At 43.4% G+C, this 21833-nt stretch overlaps 1 protein-coding gene across 1 annotated transcript in view; it reads right to left on the minus strand.

Moving 5' to 3' along the window:
* Positions 1-20610, minus strand: part of LOC120032683 (bMERB domain-containing protein 1-like) — a 29511-nt gene extending 8901 nt beyond the window's left edge. Inside the window, exons 1-2 of the mRNA XM_038978879.1 lie at positions 20547-20610; positions 12289-12409 (exon numbers count right to left, since the gene is read on the minus strand). Coding sequence (XP_038834807.1) covers positions 12289-12409; positions 20547-20610 — 185 coding nt within the window. The remainder of the gene's footprint in view (positions 1-12288; positions 12410-20546) is intronic.
* Between the last annotated feature and the right edge of the window lie 1223 nt (positions 20611-21833).

A 21833-nucleotide genomic window follows, 5' to 3' on the forward strand; every position in this document is an offset into this window, starting at 1 on the left:
CCTACCCTGATCAACAGCCATCCACCCCCCACAGTAACTCACCAAAGCCTTCCCCATTTCTCCTTCATCCAAATCCAGATAGCTGATGTTCTGAAAGAGCTGCAAAATCTGGACCCCTACAAATCAGCTGGGCTAGACAATCTGAACCCTCTCTTTCTAAAATTATCTGCCGAAATTGTTGCAACCCCTATTACTAGCCTGTTCAACCTCTCTTTCGTATCGTCTGAGATTCCCAAAGATTGGAAAGCTGCCCGCGGTCATCCCCCTCTTCCAAGGGGGAGACACTCTAGACCCAAACTGCTACAGACCTATATCTATCCTACCCTGTCTTTCTAAGGTCTTCGAAAGCCAAGTTAACAAACAGATTACCGCCCATTTCGATTCCCACCGTACCTTCTCCGCTATGCAATCTGGTTTCAGAGCTGGTCATGGGTGCACCTCAGCCATGCTCAAGGTCCTAAACGATATCATATCCGCCATCCATAAGAGACATTGACTGGAACGAACTGCAAAAATCACTGAAGCTGGAGACTGATATCTCCCTCATTAGCTTTAAGCACCAGCTGTCAGAGCAGCTCACAGATCACTGCACCTGTACATAGCTCATCTGTAAATATCCCATCCAACTACCTCATCCCCATACTGTATTTATTTATTTATCTTGCTCCTTTGCACCCAAGTATCTCTACTTGCACATTCATCTTCTGCACATCTACCATTCCAGTGTTTAATTGATATACTGTAATTACTTCGCCACCATGGCCTATTTATTGCCTTACCTCCCTTATCCTACCTCATTTGCACATACTGTAAATATACTTTTTCTACTGTATTATTGACTGTATGTTTTTTTATTCCATGTGTAACTCTGTGTTGTTGTATGTGTCGAACTGCTTTGCTTTATCTTGGCCAGGTCGCAGTTGCAAATGAGAACTTGTTCTCAACTAGCCTACCTGGTTAAATAAAGGTGAAATATATATACATATATTTTTTCAAAAGTTGTTTGTAACTTATTTATTTATTTATTTTGTACATAATGTTGCTGCTACTGTCTCCTATGACTGAAAATAACTTACAGTGATTACTCACCTCGAACTGGAAGAAGCTTTTTCCTTTAATGAGTCCGACGCGAAGGATTTACTGGTTTCTCGGGAACAGGCCCAAACCCGTCATTTGTGTGAAGAAAAGACAGAGAAAAAAGAAAAGACGGAGAAAAAGGAGGCGGAGGTCGGTCTGCCTTCTGGGAATTCGTAGGTGAGTGAGTAAACCCCCAACTGCCATCCGTTCTATTGGCCAACGTGCAATCATTGGAAAATAAGATCCTACCAACGGGACATTAAAAACTGTAATATCTTATGTTTCACTGAGTCGTGGCTGTTATGACGACATGAATAACATACAGCTGGCGGGTTTTACGTTTTTTCGGCAGGATAGAACAGCGGCCTCTGGTAAGAAAAGGGGTGAGGTTCTAAGTATATTTGTAAACAACAGCTGGTGCACGAAATCTAAGGAAGTCTCAAGGTTTTTCTCACCTATTTACCAAGAGAGTTTTCATCTATATTCTTCGTAGCTGTCTATTTACCACCACAAACCGATGCTGGCACTAAGACCACACTCAATGATCCGTATTCGGCCACAAGCAAACAGGAAAACGCTCATCCAGAGGCGGCGCTCCTAGTGGCCCGGGGACTTTAATGCAGGGAAACTTAAATCCGTTTGACCTCATTTCTACCAGCATGTTAAATGTGCAACCAGAGGGAAAAACCTCTTGACCACATTTACTCCACACACAGAGGCGCGTACAAAAATCTCCCTCGCCCTCCATTTGGAAAATCTGACCATAATTCTATCCTCCTGATTCCTGCTTACACGTAAAAACTAAAGCAGGGAGCACCAGTGACTCGGTAAATAAGAAAGTGGTCAGATGAAGCAGATGGTAAGCTACAGGACTGTTTTGCTAGCACAGACTGGAATATGTTCTGGGATTTTTCCCATGGCATTGAGGAGTATGCCACATCAGTCACTGGCTTCATCAATAAGTGCATCGATGACATCGCCCCCACAGTGACCGTACGTACATACCCCAACCAGAAGCCATGGATTACAGGCAATATCTGCACTGAGCTAAAGGGTAGAGCTGCCGCTTTCAAGGAGCAGGACTCTAACCATGGAAGCTTATAAGAAATACCGCTATGCCCTTCGACGAACCATCAAGCAGGCAAAGTGTCAATAAAGGACTAAGATTAAATCATACCTCACCGGCTCTGAAGCTCGTCGGATGCGGCAGGGCTACGAGCTGCCCAGTGACACGAGCCTACCAGACGAGCTAAATTACTTCTATGCTCGCTTCGAGGCAAGTAACACTGAAACATGCATGAGAGCATCAGCTGTTCCGGACGACTGTGTGATCAAGCTCTCCGTAGCCGATGTGAGTAAGACCTTTAAACAGGTTAACATCCACAAGACCGCAGGGCCAGACGAATTACCAGGACGTGTACTCCGAGCATGCGCTGACCAACTGGCAAGTGTCTTCACTGACATGTTCAACCTGTCCCTGACTGAGTCTGCAATACCAACCAGTTTCAAGCAGACCACCATAGTCCATGTGCCCAAGAACACTACGGTAACCTGCCTAAATGACTACCGGCCCGTAGCACTCACGTCTGTAGCCATGAAGTGCTTTGAAAGGCTGGTCATGGCTCACATCAACACCATTATCCCAGAAACACTAGACCCATTCCAATTTGCATACCGCCCCAACAGATCCACAGATGATGCAATCTCTATTGCATTCCACACTGCCCTTTCACACCTGGACAAAGGAATACCTATGTGAGGATGCTATTCATTGACTACAGCTCAGCTTTCAACACCATAGCTCCCTCAAAGCTCATCACTAAGCTAAGGACCCTGGGGCTAAACACCTCCCTCTGCAACTGGATCCTGGACTTCCTGACGGGGCCGCCCCCAGGTAGTTTGGGTAGGTAACAACACATCCGCCACGCTGATCCTCAACACAGGGGCCCCTCAGGGGTGCGTGCTCAGTCCCCTCCTGTACTCCCTGTTCACTCATGACTGCATGGCCAGCCACGACTCCAACACCATCATCAAGTTTGCCGATGACACAACAGTGGTACGCCTGATCACCAACAACAATGAGACAGCCTATAGGGAGGAGGTCAGAGACCTGGCCGTGTGGTGCCAAGACAACAATCTATCCCTCAACGTGATCAAGACAAAGGAGATGATTGTGGCCTACAGGAAAAGGAGGACCGAGCACACGCCCATTCTCATCGACGGGGCTGTAGTGGAGCAGGTTGAGAGCTTCAAGTTCCTTGGTGTCCACATCACCAACAAACTATCATGGTCCAAACACACTAAGACAGTCGTGAAGAGGGCACGACAAAACCTATTCCCCCTCAGGAGACTCAAAAGGTTCTACAGCTGCACCATCGAGAGCATTCTGACTGGTTGCATCACTGCCTGGTATGGCAACTGCTCGGCCCCCGAGAGTAGTGCGTACGGCCCAGTACATCACTGGGGCCAAGCTTCCTGCCATCCAGGACCTCTATGCCAGGCCGGTGTCAGAAGAAGGCCCTAAAAATTGTCAAAGACTCCAGCCACCCTAGTCATAGACTGTTCTCTCTGCTACTGGAGCGCCAAGTCTAGGTCCAAAAGGCTTCTTAACAGCTTTTACACCCAAGCCATGAGACACCCAAGCCAAAAAGTGTATTTTATTTTAATTACTACAGAGACCTACTTTGATCTTCACCAATACAGCCAAGAGACTGCTTCTTAAGAAAATACTAAGTCTAAATAGAGATGTACAAGAAGCTAATATTTTAAGAATTGGCTGAAGAACTTGTAAAGGTAGATTGCAAGAAAAATGTCTCATAGACAGTTATTTCTCTCCTTGTGAACACATCAAAATTGTTTTAGTTACGATCCTGAACCTACGTAGGAACACACTAGGAAGTAAAGTGACCCTGGCCCGTATCCAGAAAGCGTCTCAGAGTAGGAGTGCCGATCTAGGATCAGTTTAGTGTTTTAGCTCATAATGAGTAACATTACATGGACAGAGGGGACCTGATCCTAGATCAGCACTCTGAGACGCTTTGTGAATAAGGGCCCAGGCAGGTATATATGTGCTCTCAACCAGCAGCCAATTTATCCATTGACAGAGGGTCATAAATCCATAACAGTAACATGTAGGAGCCTTGCTGCCTGTCCCAGTCTAGTTTATACCCCATGTTCCAGTCATTAGGTCCCATTATATGATGGAGGTGCTGATGCTGAAGCCTTGTTTTCAGATCGCTGTGCAATCTGCCAATCACTGATCTGATCCTCCTTCACAGGCCAATCATGACGTCATCCCAACGCTGAAACACACAGGATTGGGGGAAATCCCAGACGTGAGAAACCATGGTAAACACGGATCTCAACGTGCCAATCACCATGGAAACCACGGGTCTCAAAGTGCCAATCACAGAGGATACATCAGGCTGACCTCTGACCACTATCCTGGGAGGTTAACTCAAAGCAGCCTGGGTAAAGGCTGAAGCAGACTGAATATAAACGCAGACACATAGTCATTTCCTTACATGCCACACGTTGTCAACCACTGGTCAAAATACTAACATTCCTCTAGAGCAGGGGTGGGCAACACCAGTCCTCGAGGGCCTGATTGGTGTCACACGTTTTCTACAACCCTAGCAAACACAGCTGATTAATCCAATTGCATTCTAAACTGAAGATCATGATTAGGTGATTATTGGAATCAGGTGTTAGCTGGGACTGGGGCAAACTGTGACACCAATCAGGCCCTCAAGGACTGGAATTGCCCACCCCTGCTCTAGAGGCTGGAGAGGGGTGTCAGACAGACAGGGTACATCATCCATGACTAGGAGGATGAGACATCAGACCATAGTGAGTTCTGGTCTCCTGCCACATGACACATTTCCATTCTGAGGAAGTGATGACTCATAGGTCAGTGTAGTGATGTACTGTAGAGCAGAACATTATTCATACTGTAGTGTAGATAGAGCAGAACATCACTGCTGAGTGAGGGGGTCAGCTACAGTGTCATCATTAGTAAGCTACATCATTGTTAATTCAGGGCTCAGTGGCAGCGGTATAATTAGAATGTTGTGGACATGGCTACTGAGTGAGAGGGTCAGCCCAGTGACATCATTAAGAAGGGACAGCTCTAGCTACTGAGTGAGAGGGTCAGCCCAGTGACATCATTAAGAAGGGACAGCTCTAGCTACTGAGTAACGGTGCTTTCAAGACAACTGGGAACGCTGAAAAAAACGAGGTCAAATCATGACGTCCTGTGGTCTTCAGGTCGGAAAGTTGGATCCAAGTCGGATCTCGTTTTTTCAAAGTTCCCTGGTTGTCTTGAACCACTGAAGTCTGAAGTCAGAGATTTCCGAGTTCCCGTCCTAGTAACATCACTAGCTACTGAGGGAGAAGGTCAGTTTAGTATCATTATCAATAGGGAAGATTATAGGGAAAGTTGTTTTTCACTACAGCTGAGAGGGACAATGTCCTAAGGTTTATAAAAGCATCTGCTAAACAGCATATATTATGTATTGTTATATTACATGCAGTAAACAGTTCATTGTCGGTTTACAGGTTGCCTAGATGAAGCTGAATCTTGACTTGTACAGTTTATAGTTTGAACCCATGCTACTCTATTCTTCATCTAAGACAAAGAGAATGGCAGGGCACTGTTCTTATGGTTCCCCCTGTCTGTAGGACAACTGTAGCCCTCCGCCAACCCAGTTTCACAGCATTACAGTTGGGTTGCTGAGCCTAGACATCCATCACTGTCAGCTAACTGAGAGCCTCACCTCTCTACCTCATCTACCTCTCTACCTGTCAGACGGGATGAATAGGGACCTGCGGTGGGCAAGGTGTAGAATACAGATGATGTATGACCTGAGAGGAACCACACTATTCTATTTAAACAGATTATACTCCCTTCTATTCTATTATAATGAAATCGTTGAAGCAACTTTGCTTCTATTCTTTGTTATTATTGTTATGAGTGGTGTGCTGAATGGGTTTTCTATAAACTTGATTTGATCACGGATATAAGATGCTACTCATGTTCCTGAATTGGCAACATACAGGCATTATTATACTAACTACTTACACTTTATATGCTCAGTCATACTCATTAAGGCCTAGTCTGATTAGATTACTGTGCATCAAATGAATCACAGCTCATTCCCTGTCTTTGTGTCACAGTAAGGAAGGCGATGTCACTATAGTGCATTCTATTGGGTTATGATGATGGTGGGTTAATTGGGTTATGATGATGGTAGGTTAATTGGGTTATGATGATGGTGTACCACCAGTAAAAATGCAGTATAAACATGCCTGTGTAGAGACATTCCCGGATGATTCCTCTCCTTCCATTCTTCTCTATTGGATCACCTTGTCTCTTCTAACAGTGTACATAACTGTGAGCATGCATTCACGCACACACAGACACACACATATGTGTCCCTGTGTTGAGTTTAACCCTGACCCAAAAGCCTGGAAGGGATGAGAGAGCCAAGGCTATGGGTTCGTAGCTTCAACCCTGCAGCACACACACACACACTTACACACACCAACTGATTAATGGACTGCTGAATGTTTTATTTTTTTGTTCTCTTGCTTTGTTTGTTATTTTCCATATTATGTCTATCTCTGAGAAGCTACCCAGGAAAGTGCTGAAAATAGCCCATATTAATAGAGGTAGCCTTAGAAATAAGGTTCATGTGTCACGATCGCTGTCTTTGTGGAAATGACCGGACCAAGGTGCAGCGTGTTGAGCGTACATTTTTCTTTATTATAAACGTCGCCAACAAAACAAGAAACACCAAAAACGAACGTGAAGCTTACTAGGGCTATACAGACCACTAACAAAGACAACTACCCACAAACACCAAAGGAAAGCGCTGGCTAGATGCCCACTCTACCCTGGCCGATGCGGGGAGCTGGAATATAGTGCACCGGGCTGTGAACGCGAACTGGAGACACCGTACGCTTCACAGCATAACACGGTGCCTGACCAGTACCACGCTCCCTACCGTGAGCACGGGGAGTTAGCTCCGCCAACCTACCCGTGTACCCCCCCCCCAAAAAAATTGGGAGTGGCCTCCCGGTCTTCCTTGCCAGCCGTGACCCTGTGTAACGCTGGTCCCCCTTTCTAGCTGCTTCCGCCTTCCTCGGTGCTTTGTCTGCTCCTCCCGGCCACGCTGCTTGGTCCGCTTGTGGTGTGTAGTTCTGTCACGATCGCCGCCGTCGTGGAAATGACCGGACCAAGGTGCAGCGTGGTGAGCGTACATTTTTCTTTATTATAAATGTCGCCAACAAAACAAGAAACACCAAAAACGAACGTGAAGCTTACTAGGGCAATACAGGCCACTAACAAAGACAACTACCCACAAACTCCAAAGGAAAAAAGGCTGCCTAAGTATGATTCCCAATCAGAGACAACGATAGACAGCTGTCCCTGATTGGGAACCATACCCGGCCAAAACATAGAAACAAAGAACATAGAGTTTCCATCCCGAGTCACACCCTGACCAACCAAACATAGAGAATAAAAAGATCTCTACGGTCAGGGCGTGACATCATGAAATCAATAACTTGCTAACATCAGATAACATTCATATATTAGCCATTTCTGAAACTCACTTAGATAATTATTTTGATGATACAGCAGTAGCAATACAAGGATATAACATCTATAGAAGAGACAGGAATTCTTATGGGGGAGGTGTTGTTATATATATATATATATATATATATATACAGTGGCAAGAAAAAGTATGTGAACTCTTTGGAATTACCTGGATTTCTGCATAAATTGGCCATAACATTTGATCTGATCTTCATCTAAATCACAACAATATACAAACACAGTCTGCTTAAACTAATAACACACAAACAATTATACGTTTTCATGTCTTTATTGAACACACCGTGTAAACATTCACAGTCCAGGGTGGGAAAAGTATGTGAACCAGATTTAATAACTGGTTGACCCTCCTTTGGACTAAACGTTTTCTGTGGTTGAGTATCATACCTGCACAACAGTCAGGAGGAATTTTGGACCATTCCTCTTCACAAAACTATTTCAATTCAGCAATATTCTTGGTCATGCCACAGCATCTCAATCGGGTTGAGGTCAGGACTCTGACTGGGCCACACCAGAAGTCGTATTTTCTTCTGTTGAAGCCATTCTGTTGTTGATTTACTTCTGTGTTTTGGGTCGTTGTCCTGTTGCATCACCCAACTTCTGTTGAGCTTCAATTGGAGGACAGATATCCTTACATTATCCTGGAAAATATCTTGATAAACTTGGGAATTCATTTTTCCATTGATGATAGCAAGCTGTCCAAGCCCTGAGGCAGCAAAGCAGCCCCAAACCATGATGCTCCCTCCACCATATTTTACAGTTGGGATGAGGTTTTGATGTTGGTGTGCTGTGCCTTTTTTTCTCCACACATAGTGTTGTGTGTTCCTTCCAAACAACTCAACTTTAGTTTCATCTGTCCACAGAATATTTTGCCAGTAGCGCTGTGGTACATCCAGGAGCTATTTTGCGAACTTCAGACGTGTAGCAATGTTTTTTTGGACAGCAGTGGCTTCTTCCGTGGTGTCTTCCCATGAACACCATTCTTGTTTAGTGTTTTACGTATCGTAGACTCGTCAACAGAGATGTTAGCATGTTCCAGTGATTTCTGTAAGTCTTTAGCTAACACTCAAGGATTCTTCTTAACCTCATTGAGCATTCTGTACTGTGCTCTTGCAGTCATCTTTGCAGGACGGCCACTCCTAGGGCTTCACATACTTTTTTCAACCTACACTGTGAATGTTTAAATGATGTACTCAATAAATCATTTGTGTGTTATTAGTTTAAGCAGACTGTTTCTCTATTGTTGTGACTTAGAGGAAGATCAGATAATTGTTTTGACCAATTTATGTAGAAATGCAGGTAATTCCAAAGGGTTCACATACTTTTTCTTGCCGCTGTAGTATTTGAACTTAGCTCTGATTAAGTGACATACAGTTGATGTCGGAAGTTTACACACACCTTAGCCAAATACATTTAAACTCAGTTTTTCACAATTCCTGACATTTAATCCTAGTAAAAATTCCCTGTCTTAGGTCAGTTAGGATCACCACTTTATTTTAAGAATTTGAAATGTCAGAATAATAGTAGAGAGAATAATTTATTTCAGCTTTTATTTATTTCATCACATTCCCAGTGGGTCAGAAGAAAACATACACTCAATTAGTATTTGGTAGCATTGCCTTTAAATTGTTTAACTTGGGTCAAACGTTTCGGGTAGCCTTCCACAAGCTTCCCACAATAAGTTGGGTGAATTTTGGCCCATTCCTCCTGACAGAGCTGGTGTAACTGAGTCAGGTTTGTAGGCCTCCTTGCTCGCACACGCCTTTTCAGTTCTGCCCACAAATTTTCTATGGGATTGAGGTCAGGGCTTTGTGATGGCCACTCCAATACCTTGACTTTGTTGTCCTTAAGCCATTTGCCACAACTTTGGAAGTATGCTTGGGGTCATTGTCCATTTGGAAGACCCATTTTCTTTAATAGTAGCCTCTCTAATATCAAGTGTCAGCAACCACTAGCAACCTCTAGTGTCAGCAACCACTAGCAACCTCTAGTGTCAGCAACCACAGCTAATGAAGTTACTAAAACCCTTAACAAGGAGTTGCAGTCAATTTTGGAATGGGTGGCCAGTAATAAACTGGTCCTGAACATCTCTAAAACTAAGAGCATTGTATTTGGTACAAATCATTCCCTAAGCTCTAGACCTCTTCTGAATATGGTAATGAATGGCGTGGCTGTTGAAACAACAACAAACCGTCATTGTCAAAACATGTAGATTCAATGGTTGTAAAGATGAGGAGAGACTGACTGCATCATTTCCTCTTTTTATAAGAAACATTCATGTGTTGAAAATTCCTAATTGTTTGCATAGTAAACTTACACACAGCTCTGACACACACACTTACTGTCACGCCCTGGCCTTAGTATTCTTTGTTTTCTTTATTATTTTAGTTAGGTCAGGGTGTGACATGGGGAATGTATGTGTTTTTGGATTGTCTAGGGGTTTGTATGTTGAATGGGTCAGTGTCTTGTCTAGGTGTGTGTATGTCTATGGCTGCCTAGATTGGTTCTCAATTAGAGGCAGCTGTGGTTCATTGTCTCTGATTGAGAGCCATATTTAAGGCAGCCATAGGCATTGGGTTTTGTGGGTAATTGTCTATGTAGAACGTTTGTAGCTTTTGTATTGCACTTACGTTTGTAGCTTCACGGTTGTTTTGTTTTAAGTGTTCGTTTCGTGTTTCACTCATCTCTAATAAAAGAGAATGTATTTTTCACACGCTGCGCCTTGGTCCACTCATTATCCTCAAGACGATCGTGACACTTACCCCACCAGACATGCCACCAGTGGTATTTTCACAGTCCCCAAGTCCAGAACAAATTCATGAAAGCGTACAGTATTATATAGAGCCAATCCCTTCCATCTCATATTGCTCAAATGAACAGAAAACCTGGTTTCAAAAAACAGATAAAGCAACGCCTCGCGGCGTATGTGTACCATTTTACATTTATGTAGTTCTGTCCTTGAGCTATTCTTGTCTATTAATGTTCTGTATTATTTCATGTTTTGTGTGGACCCCTGGAAGAGTAGCTGCTGATTTTGCAACAGCTAATGGGAATCCAGATAAAATACCAAAAAAACTATTGTATCTTCCTCCCACCCACACACAAAGGTCCCTGCACAGACCCCCAGCAACCTCCCTATTCCTTCTTCTTCTTCAGTGTCCTCCTAGGCTATTTCTTCCTCCCACACTTCCAGCGAAAAGACTTCCCTCTCTCTAGGGCTGTGGCGGTCACGAAATTTCATCAGCCAGTGATTGTCAAGCAAATAACTGTCGGTCTCACTGTAATTAACCGTTAATTAACATAAACACATCTTCTGGCTTCCACACATAACCTACAAGCCACTGATGCAGACCTTTGGAACATCTATATTTTAAAAAGTAAAATAAATACATGTAATATAGCCTACACCTTCACAATAAATCCATTATTTATTTTAGACAGGTCTAAAAAAGCATGATATGAAGATAATGTAGTCTAGTTCAGAAAACAGAATAGCATACTCTGAGTTGTCCTTATGTTAGGTCCTGATGTGGCTATGCCAAATGGCTGTAGGCAGACAAGATTTCCTTAGAAACCCGTGGCATTATATTTGATATTATTTTATTGAATGAAGAATACAATTGAACACATATTTTCTCCAAACGATTTGAGGGAGTGCGCACATGCGACTATTCTGTTTCTTATGCTGGGCATCATTCACAAGTGATAATATATAATTCACAAGTGGCAGGCTAATATTGTCACCCATCAGACTATTCTTGATTTAATCTTGTGTTTACATATAGTAAATAATATATGTATGAAATTTGTTTTGATTAAGAATGGACCATTATCATGCACTTGTCTCGAAACAGGGGCAGTGGGAAAAAAATACACGTCTATGCACTTAAAGAGCGAATGGAGGATGCTTTTCCTGTGGTTCATTTCCAGACAGGCAGCCTATACTCCTGTTGTAAAGATAAACAATGTGCTTAATATTAGGTAAGTTGAGAAATAAATATAGTAGGCCTAGTCTATAGAAAGCTGAGGGGAACCTCCTCTTTTTAGTAGAGGCCATCACTCTGTTTTCTCGTACAATTGCAAAGCCTATAAAAATGTTGTGGTAAATGAGCTCATGGGCTCTCATGAAGTGTTTGATTAGATTTTTGGTTACATTTGCGTTGATGTCAGAGTGATTCAAGGGACAATAGAGTGCTGAGTACCAGACAGTTAGAAGGTTGATAGGCTACTAATGACCATCAGCAGCATCAGAGCTTGGAGAAGCCTAATTACCGTGACTAACCGGTCACATGGAATATGATGGCCTTCATGACTCGTGACTGCCGGTGTGGCGGTGATAAAGTCACCGTAACAGCCCTACCTCTCTCTCCCCCTCCTTCATTCCTTCCTCTCTTTCCACTCTCCCTCCCGTGTAGCATCCCAAGCTTCAGAGAACCGCCACTAGATTCAACAGGATTCACCACACTTGAACTGTATTGTTACACACACACACAAGCACACCACCCTGCTATTCAGAATAATACATGACAATACAGTAGAGATATCTAGACTAGAGATATCCAGATTAGAGATAACAGACACAACATACTCACATGTATCTGAGTTCTGACTCTCTTCTGACCAGCACATCTCGAATCCTGTCAATCTTGAACAGCTCTCCCTCGATGTCATCTATGGTGATGGTGGAGTCTGCCATGGAGACGATGTCCTCTTCTGATCAGAGAGAAGGACAGACAAACTTCCGTTTTTCTATTAAACTTTTTCCAGTTCTACATTTTGGAATGATATGGATATGGTAGAATAGGTAGGCAAACGTGTGCTCACGCGAAAACATGCACACACACACACACACACACACACAGTCGCACATGCACACGCACGCACACAAGATAAAGCTCGCATATGCATAAAGATGGCTGTATGACACATGTCCTACTGTAGCATCATGGATAAGGTAGCTTGGGACAAGATCATCTCCTTTGTATGCTGCCAAGCAAAACATTGATTTTGTCTGGTTCAATGCAGGCTAATGAATTCAATTAGGGTTTGTTTCAGGCTTAATCAAATACATACAGTTGAAGTCGGAAGTTTAAATACACCTTAGCCAAATACATTTAAACTCAGTTTTTGACCATTCCTGACATTTAATCCTCGTAAAAAATCCCTGTTTTAGGTCAGTTAGGATCACCACTATTTTTTAAGAATGTGAAATGTCAGAATAATAGTAGAGAGAATGATTTATTTCAGCTTTTATTTCTTTCATCACATTCCCAGTGGGTCAGAAGTTTACATACACTCAATTAGTATTTGGTAGCATTGCCTTTAAATTGTTTAACTTGTGTCAAACGTTTCAGGTAGCCTTCCACAAGCTTCCCACAATAAGTTGGGTGAATGTTGGCCCATTCCTCCTGACAGAGCTGGTGTAACTGAGTCAGGTTTGTAGGCCTCCTTGCTTGCACACGCTTTTTCAGTTCTGCCCACACATTTTCTACAGGATTTTATGTCAGGGCTTTGTGATGGCCATTTCAATACCTTGATTTTGTTGTTCTTAAGCCATTTTGCCACAACTTTGGAAGTATGCTTGGGGTCATTGTCCATTTGGAAGACCCATTTGCGACTAATCTTTAACTTCCTGACTGATGTCTTGAGATGTTGCTTCAATATATCCACATAATTTTCTTTCCTCATGATGCCATCTATTTTGTGAAGTGCTCCAGTCCCTCCTGTAGCAAAGCACCCCCACAACATGATGCTTCCACCCCCGTGCTTCACGGTTGGGATGGTGTTCTTCGGCTTGCAAGCCTCCCCCTTTTTCCTCCAAACATAATGATGGTCATTATGGCCAAACAGTTCTATTTTTGTTTCATCAGACCAGAGGACATTTCTCCAAAAAGTATGATCTTTGTCCCCATGTGCAGTCGCAAACCGTAGTCTGGCTTTTTTATGGCGGTTTTGGAGCAGTGGCTTCTTCCTTGCTGAGCGGCCTTTCAGGTTATGTCGATATAGGACTCGTTTTACTGTGGATATAGATACTTTTGTACCTGTTTCCTCCAGTATCTTCACAAGGAACTTTGCTGTTGTTCTGTGATTGATTTGCACTTTTCGCACCAAAGTACGTTCATCTCTAGGAGACAGAACGCATCTCCTTCCTGAGCGGAATGATGGCTGCGTGGTCCCATGGTGTTTACACTTGCGTACTATTGTTTGTACAGATGAACGTGGTACCTTCAGGCGTTTGGAAATTGCTCCCAAGGATGAACCAGACCTGTGGAGGTCTACAAATGTTTTTCTGAGGTCTTGGCTGATTTCTTTTGATTTTCCCATGATGTCAAGCAGAGGCACTGAGTTTGAAGGTAGGCCTTGAAATACATCCACAGGTACACCTCCAATTGACTCAAATGATGTCAATTAGCCTATCAGAAGCTTCTAAAGCCATGACATCCTTTTCTGGAATTTTCCAAGCTGTTTTAAGCCACAGTCAACTTAGTGTATGTAAACTTCTGACCCACTGGAATTGTGATGACAATCTATCTGTAAACAATTGTTGGAAAAATTACTTGTGTCATGCACAAAGTAGATGTCCTAACTGACTTGCCAAAACTATAGTTTGTTAACAAGAAATGTGTGTTGAAAAACGAGTTTTAATGACTCCAACCTAAGTGTATGTAAACTTCCGACTTCAACTGTACACAGCAAAAACTGAAAAACAGAGAGATATGCTTCTTTAAAAAATAAATCTAGCTGGTGCCTAGCACTTTTGCTCTGATGAGAACAATTCATTAAGTCACAAAATCCACGCTTTGGCAGCAAGTTGGAGGCTTCTTCCTCAGTCATTGTTATGAGAAACGTCGAAGGTAAAAAAAAATCAGCCTTTGAGTACCAAGGCCTTTTACCAATTTCCCAGCGTGTGAGAAGCAGAGGTAGAAGAACTGTGTTCCTTGTAATTACTGTTGATGGTCTGAACCCACGGAGACTCTGGGGAACCATTTGAGAAAAGAGTTGACTGTCTGAGTGCTCTGGTGCAGACTGGCTCACACAGTGAGTGAGTGAGTAAATGAGAGAGACAGAGAGCGAGAGAGAGAGAAAGTTTGCGCACGAGTGAGTCTGCCTCTGTGTCCTACCTCCCTCACCCCGTGGGCTTTGAGCGGAATATAAATCACCAAGAAAAATACGTCTAAGTATGAACAGCTACTTATTGGGTATTACAACAGTGGCCAGACATCAGCACAAGGAAATAACTAACAGAATGACATTATAATAAATACTTCTGTTTATGTCAATGTGCATTTCTTGAATTTATGCTGGGCACACCTTGCCAGGCCATTTCTCTAAGTTGCTTTATAACATTTACTTGGCTTTTTACTACTTTGGTAACCAGAGTGTAATTACTACGGGTAGTATACCATCCTTTACCACTATTCCATGATTCCATCTCACCTGCTGTTACACAATGTGATCATAGATAACGTATTATAAGCGTCGCCACATCTCAGCCGCTATATCTAACCCGTTTGTCTGTCTGCCCCGAGCTGTTAACATCAAGCTTTGTTTCCCCTCAGAGTCCCAATAACTAGTGTGAGATGGAGCCAGTTCAAAGCATTTCAGCTTCAGACCCACTGCAGAATTTCAATCGAGCGAAACACTCTGCCATGAAATCAAACATTCCACTGCGTCCACCTCCCCAACTCCCTATTGCTTTCACAGATTTATGCCTACTAGTCGCACAAAAGAGAATTATACATTTATTTTACCATCTGATCCTAGATCAGTATTTCTTGATCAAACGTTCAACTGCATCCACCTCCACAACTACCTATTTCTTTCGCAGATTTACACGTACAAGTCACAGTAAAAACAGATTATACATGGATTTAACTTTATTTACTGATCCTAGACCTGTCAGAAAGATCAGTAATTCCTTGTTGAAGGTGTATTGAGGTATGCTGATGAGTGTCCTGCGTGCCAAAAGACTGTGTTAGCTTGCTGAGCTAAAGGAAGTCAGAGGTTCAACAGTTCAGTCAGTCTGCCTTCTCTTCCTCCGAGTCTCTTCTGAGTCTCGTCTGCTGGTGTCTTGGTTCCCTAGCGGCTCTGCTAACTAACTCTCCCCCGCTGTTGAGCTGCTCTGTGTGGAGCCCGACTAACTGAGACACCACCTGGGCTGGGGATTGAGAAACCTCACACCACCACTGACTGAACAGAGAATCTGATAGTCTCCCTCTTCCTCCTGAGGGATGAGACTGTCTACTTTGATACCCTTTACAATTGCAAATACATACAAGATGTGTGTTTTGTCTGAAAGTCAATTGAAAATTAAGCAGAGAGAGAAGGGTGGGGGAGAGGGAGAGAGAGACATCCTTTTGTCCTCCTCACACATAGGCTATCCCCAGGGATGGCAGGCTAGACTGGGCTTGATGTGCAGAATCCTTCTCCTTGTTCGGGCGGCATTCGGCAGTCGACGTCACCTGTCTTTTAGCCATCGCCGAACCACTTTTCATTTTCCATTTGTTTTATCTTTGTTTTCTACACACATGGTTTCTATTCCCCAATTACATGTTCATTATTTAACCCTCTGTTTCCCACATGTTAGTGTGCATGTTTATTGATTGTTCATGGCGGTACTTGTCGGCTGGTTATGTTTCCCGGGTTATGTATGTACGCCCGTTATTTTCTGTATGTAGGCTCGGTATTTCTCCGCACTTTGAGTATTGTCTGTATACTGGTGCTGTCGTGGAATTAAATACCTTGTACACTCATTTCTGCTCTCCTGCGCCTGATTCACTGCACCAGTTAACCACCGCCTGACACTCTGGTCCCTGTCTCCAGTTCCACGTCTCGTCATCCTGCTACTCTGTCCTGGATTCCCCTCCGGACCTGCTTACCCTGTCCCAACCCCTCTCGCTCCAGCCTCAGCCTCCACACCTGGTTTCCTGCAACCCGCCCGAGCTTCCCCTGACCTGCACTCCATCTTCCCCCTGTGTTTCAATAAATACCTTGGTTACTTCATCCCAGTCTCATCGTCTGAGTCTGCTCTTGGGTTCCCCTGTTCCACTCCGCGCAACATGCATGGGTAAAATCACTGGGGAAGCCAAGCACCTGTCCTCTCATTCCCCAAAAAAGCCATAATACAACCTATATAGCATGTACAGTAACAGACAGTTACATGACCTACAGAATGGTCAAGCTAGTTAATGTTTCTGACATTTTCGGAACACTAAACAACTATTGATTTAGAACCACAGAGAGTTACCGCAAGTCACAAAACAGGAGCTGCCTCCACTATTATAGCACCATTTCAACTTCAACATTTCAACATCAACTAATCACCTCTGCTTAGTCTAATCGAGTGACAACTAAAAGATACCAAAAACAATTTAGTCCAATCAATGTAAGCTAAATATGATGTGGCTGTCCATGGTTCTGATTTCTGTGTGTGTGTGTGTGTGTGCATGTTTGGGTAAGTAGAAAAACATGTTGACTCACCCTACTTGTAGAGAAAAGCCAATGCCATCCTCCTCTCTTTGATGTTGACGAAATGGTCTATCACTCTGTCATACAGTACATTATTTTCATTTTTGTTGTCCTAGGCTACCTGGCTAAAATGCTTGCTCGCTAGCCTAACTTCCATTCATGGGAAACTTTGGCTAGTTAACATTAGCCTTCTACATCTAGCTACATATTGAACGTGTATCAAATCAAATCAAATGCTATTTGTCACATGCACTGAATACAACAGGTGTAGACCTTACAGTGAAATGCTTGCTTACAAGACCTTAACCAACAATGCAGTTTTAAGAAAATACCCCCCAAAAAGTAAGAGATAAGAAAAACAAATAATTAAAGAGCAGCAGTAAATAACAATAGCGGGGCTATATACAGGGGGTACCAGTACAGAGTCAATGTGTCAATGTGAGGGGGCACCAGTGTCGAGGTAATTGAGGTAATTATGTACATGCAGGTAGGGTTATTAAAGTGGCTATGCATAGATAATAACAGAGTAGCAGCAGCGTATGGGGGGGTGCAAATAGTCTGGGTAGCCATTTGATTAGCTGTTCAGGATTCTTATGGCTTGGGGGTAGAAGCTGTTTAGAAGCCTCTTGGACCTAGACTTGGCGCTCCGATACCGCTTCCCGTGCGGTAGCAGAGAGAACAGTCTATGACTAGGGTGGCTGGAGCCTTTGACACTTTTTAGGGCCTTCCTCTGACACCACCTGGTATGGAGATCCTGGATGGCAGGAAGCTTGGCCCCGGTGATGTACTGGGCCATTCGCACTACCCTCTGTAGTGCCTTGCGGTCGGAGGCCGAGCTGTTGCCATACCAGGCAGTGATGCAACCTGTCTCAGGTCAGGGGCACAACAATGTATGAATTCATGGTTGGATCAGAATTGCCATTATAATCATTGACCAGTACGGAGAAAAAAGTAAAAGCACAAGTACAAATCCCTATCTCTATCCATGGCTAATTTAGGAAAGGGCCAATTTTAGCTAGCTGGCTAGCTAGCCAAAGGAGGACAACAACACAACGAGATGCAGCAATTCAAGTTTTTCTATCAATGACGTATGCTCTCAAATGGGATTTGAGAGCATACTTTTTTTTGGTGCGCCAGGACCATTCACAATTGAGCTCGCTCAGTTTAGCTCAACGCTGACCTTAGGCTGGTACTGAGAGAGTTAAAAAGCTAAAGAAAAGAGACTTGATGACTATCAGCAGTGTACAGTGGGGCAAAAAAGTATTTAGTCAGCCACCAATTGTGCAAGTTCTCCCACTTAAAAAATGAGAGAGGCCTGTAATTTTCATCATAGGTACACTTCAACTATGACAGACAAAATGAGAAGAAAAAAAATCCAGAAAATCACATTGTAGGATTTTTAATGAATTTATTTGCAAATTATGGTGGAAAATAAGTATTTGGTCACCTACAAACAAGCAAGATTTCTGGCTCTCACAGACCTGTAACTTCTTCTTTAAGAGGCTCCTCTGTCCTCCACTCGTTACCTGTATTAATGGCACCTGTTTGAACTTGTTATCAGTATAAAAGACACCTGTCCACAACCTCAAACAGTCACACTCCAAACTCCACTATGGCCAAGACCAAAGAGCTGTCAAAGGACACCAGAAACAAAATTGTAGATCTGCACCAGGCTGGGAAGACTAAATCTGCAATAGGTAAGCAGCTTGGTTTGAATAAATCAACTGTGGGAGCAATTATTAGGAAATGGAAGACATACAAGACCACTGATAATCTCCCTCGATCTGGGGCTCCACGCAAGATCTCACCCCGTGGGGTCAAAATGATCACAAGAACGGTGAGCAAAAATCCCAGAACCACACGGGGGGACCTAGTGAATGACCTGCAGAGAGCTGGGACCAAAGTAACAAAGCCTACCATCAGTAACACACTACGCCGCCAGGGACTCAAATCCTGCAGTGCCAGACGTGTCCCCCTGCTTAAGCCAGTACATGTCCAGGCCTGTCTGAAGTTTGCTAGAGAGCATTTGGATGATCCAGAAGAAGATTGGGAGAATGTCATATGGTCAGATGAAACCAAAATATAACTTTTTGGTAAAAACTCAACTCGTCGTGTTTGGAGGACAAAGAATGCTGAGTTGCATCCAAAGAACACCATACCTACTGTGAAGCATGGGGGTGGAAACATCATGCTTTGGGGCTGTTTTTCTGCAAAGGGACCAGGACGACTGATCCGTGTAAAGGAAAGAATGAATGGGGCCATGTATTGTGAGATTTTGAGTGAAAACCTCATTCCATCAGCAAGGGCATTGAAGATGAAACGTGGCTGGGTCTTTCAGCATGACAATGATCCCAAACACACCGCCCGGGCAACGAAGGAGTGGCTTCGTAAGAAGCATTTCAAGGTCCTGGAGTGGCCTAGCCAGTCTCCAGATCTCAACCCCATAGAAAATCTTTGGAGGGAGTTGAAAGTCCATGTTGCCCAGCAACAGCCCCAAAACATCACTGCTCTAGAGGAGATCTGCATGGAGGAATGGGCCAAAATACCAGCAACAGTGTGTGAAAACCTTGTGAAGACTTACAGAAAACGTTTGACCTCTGTCATTGCCAACAAAGGGTATATAACAAAGTATTGAGATGAACTTTTGTTATTGACCAAATACTTATTTTCCACCATAATTTGCAAATAAATTCATTAAAAATCCTACAATGTGATTTTCTGGATTTTTTTCCCTCATTTTGTCTGTCATAGTTGAAGTGTACCTATGATGAAAATTACAGGCCTCTCTCATCTTTTTAAGTGGGAGAACTTGCACAATTGGTGGCTGACTAAATACTTTTTTGCCCCACTGTATATTCACTCATATCCCTTTGGCATCTGTCAGCATTGTATTGTGTACAAGCCTGAGACTCCCAAAGAGCCAAAGCAGTCAGCTTTCTCAGTCAGGCACAAAGGATGCCTACTTAGCTATATGAATCTTCACAGAGCCGCTCAGCTGTGTTACTACAGTATACAGCGGGTCACACTTCCTGATGTGACCCGCTACGACAGCACTTACGTCAAGACAGCCATGGCACTTTTACTCCGGAGGGAGGGGTGGTCTCATCATAAAGACTGATTAGTGGACTCTGGATCTTAAAAACTTGCCAATGTTTCGAACTCCATTCAAGTAAACCTGACAACACTGCCAACATCTCCTGAAGTTCAAACCTCTCTATAAGTCTATTGTCTTTAGTGTCTATTCCCATCCCTCCTCTGACATACACTTCCCCCCTGTTAAGGACAACACCAGTGGCACGTTGGGATTTCAAAATGCCACAACAGGTTTCCCAAAAGCCATCAGTAGAGGTTCAGTGTGTACCCAGCCTCCGGCGCCCATTACCTTGACAGCCATCATCACGTCTGGGGCTGAGAGGTTGGTCGGGTCTGGCGTAACTAGGCGGCATGTTCACACCCCTGCACTAAGGGAAAGAGATGGGAGTAGGGCTGGAGGGGGGTCATTCCTGGAGCTAGAGCTAGGGTCACTGTGAGAGTGCCTAGCAGAAGTGTGTGTGTAATATTGTGTGTGAGTGTGTGTGAGTAGAGAGATAAATTAATAATAGAGATACTGGAAGAACAGTCATCCAATTCCTCTGCAGAGCTTCTCATGTTGAGACAATTTCGGTGTTCCAAACTCAATTAAAAAGTACACTACTACCTGGTTTTCAACCTCGCTCTGCGCAATTAACTTTAAAAGTTTGACTGGCTCGCTCTAAGTCCATGTCTCTCACCCTCCCTAAGAGAATGTCTAGCACACTGTCACTGCCAATTGGAGGACACTGCTGGATCTGTTAGCCAACCGTTACATGTTAGCATTCAGCATCCACATAGCATATGCAACATAGCATAGAACAATGTAGGTGACTCCTCTGAAGTCTAATTATTTTATGCTTCGAAGAGAGCTGCCACAGCGCAATTTAAACAGGGCCTCAATTTGCTGTCTTTCTTCTCCTCCCTCTATCCCTTATTTTTTCCCCCTCCATCAGCCTGGGTGGTTTTCTTCTTAATGAGGTAGATATCACGCAGTGACGGACTAACGGACAGGTCAGTCTAAATGCAGGGAGGGAGGAGGAAGGGTAGAAGGAGAGAGGAGGGAGTGAGGATGGGAAGACCGGAGGGAGAGAGAAAGATAGAAATAAAGAGAGAGAGGTAAAGGGGAAAAGATAGAGACAAGGAGAGAAAGGGAGAGAGAGAGAGAGAAAGAAAGGAGAGATTCAGATTCCTTATTTTGAGGAAGTGCAGTAATAGCCTACAGGTACTTTGATTGAAGAGAAATAGAAGATAATGACTAAAACAATAAAGTGTTTTAGTTACAAAAAAATGTATAAATTATTCTCAACAAACAAACACTTTCCTATTCCTTTTGTTGTTGAAACATGAAAGCGAAAGGAGAATGACTCTGAGAGTATTGTTGATGTAATGATATCAATAGTGTGGGAACGGTGTGTCCCCAGCCTTGCAAAACGGACACTCACAATGTTCTCTTCCATTCTCAATGTCCTGTTAAGTCTCATCAGCGGGCCATCATCTATAATTTGGGGTGCAATTTACAAACTTTAATGGCGTACACCCTGTGACTGTACACATTATTCTAAAATGTCCACGCACACGTTATTGAAAAAACTCACTT

The sequence above is a fragment of the Salvelinus namaycush genome, chromosome 39, assembly GCF_016432855.1.
Source record: "Salvelinus namaycush isolate Seneca chromosome 39, SaNama_1.0, whole genome shotgun sequence".
NCBI classification, from domain to species: Eukaryota; Metazoa; Chordata; class Actinopteri; order Salmoniformes; family Salmonidae; genus Salvelinus; species Salvelinus namaycush.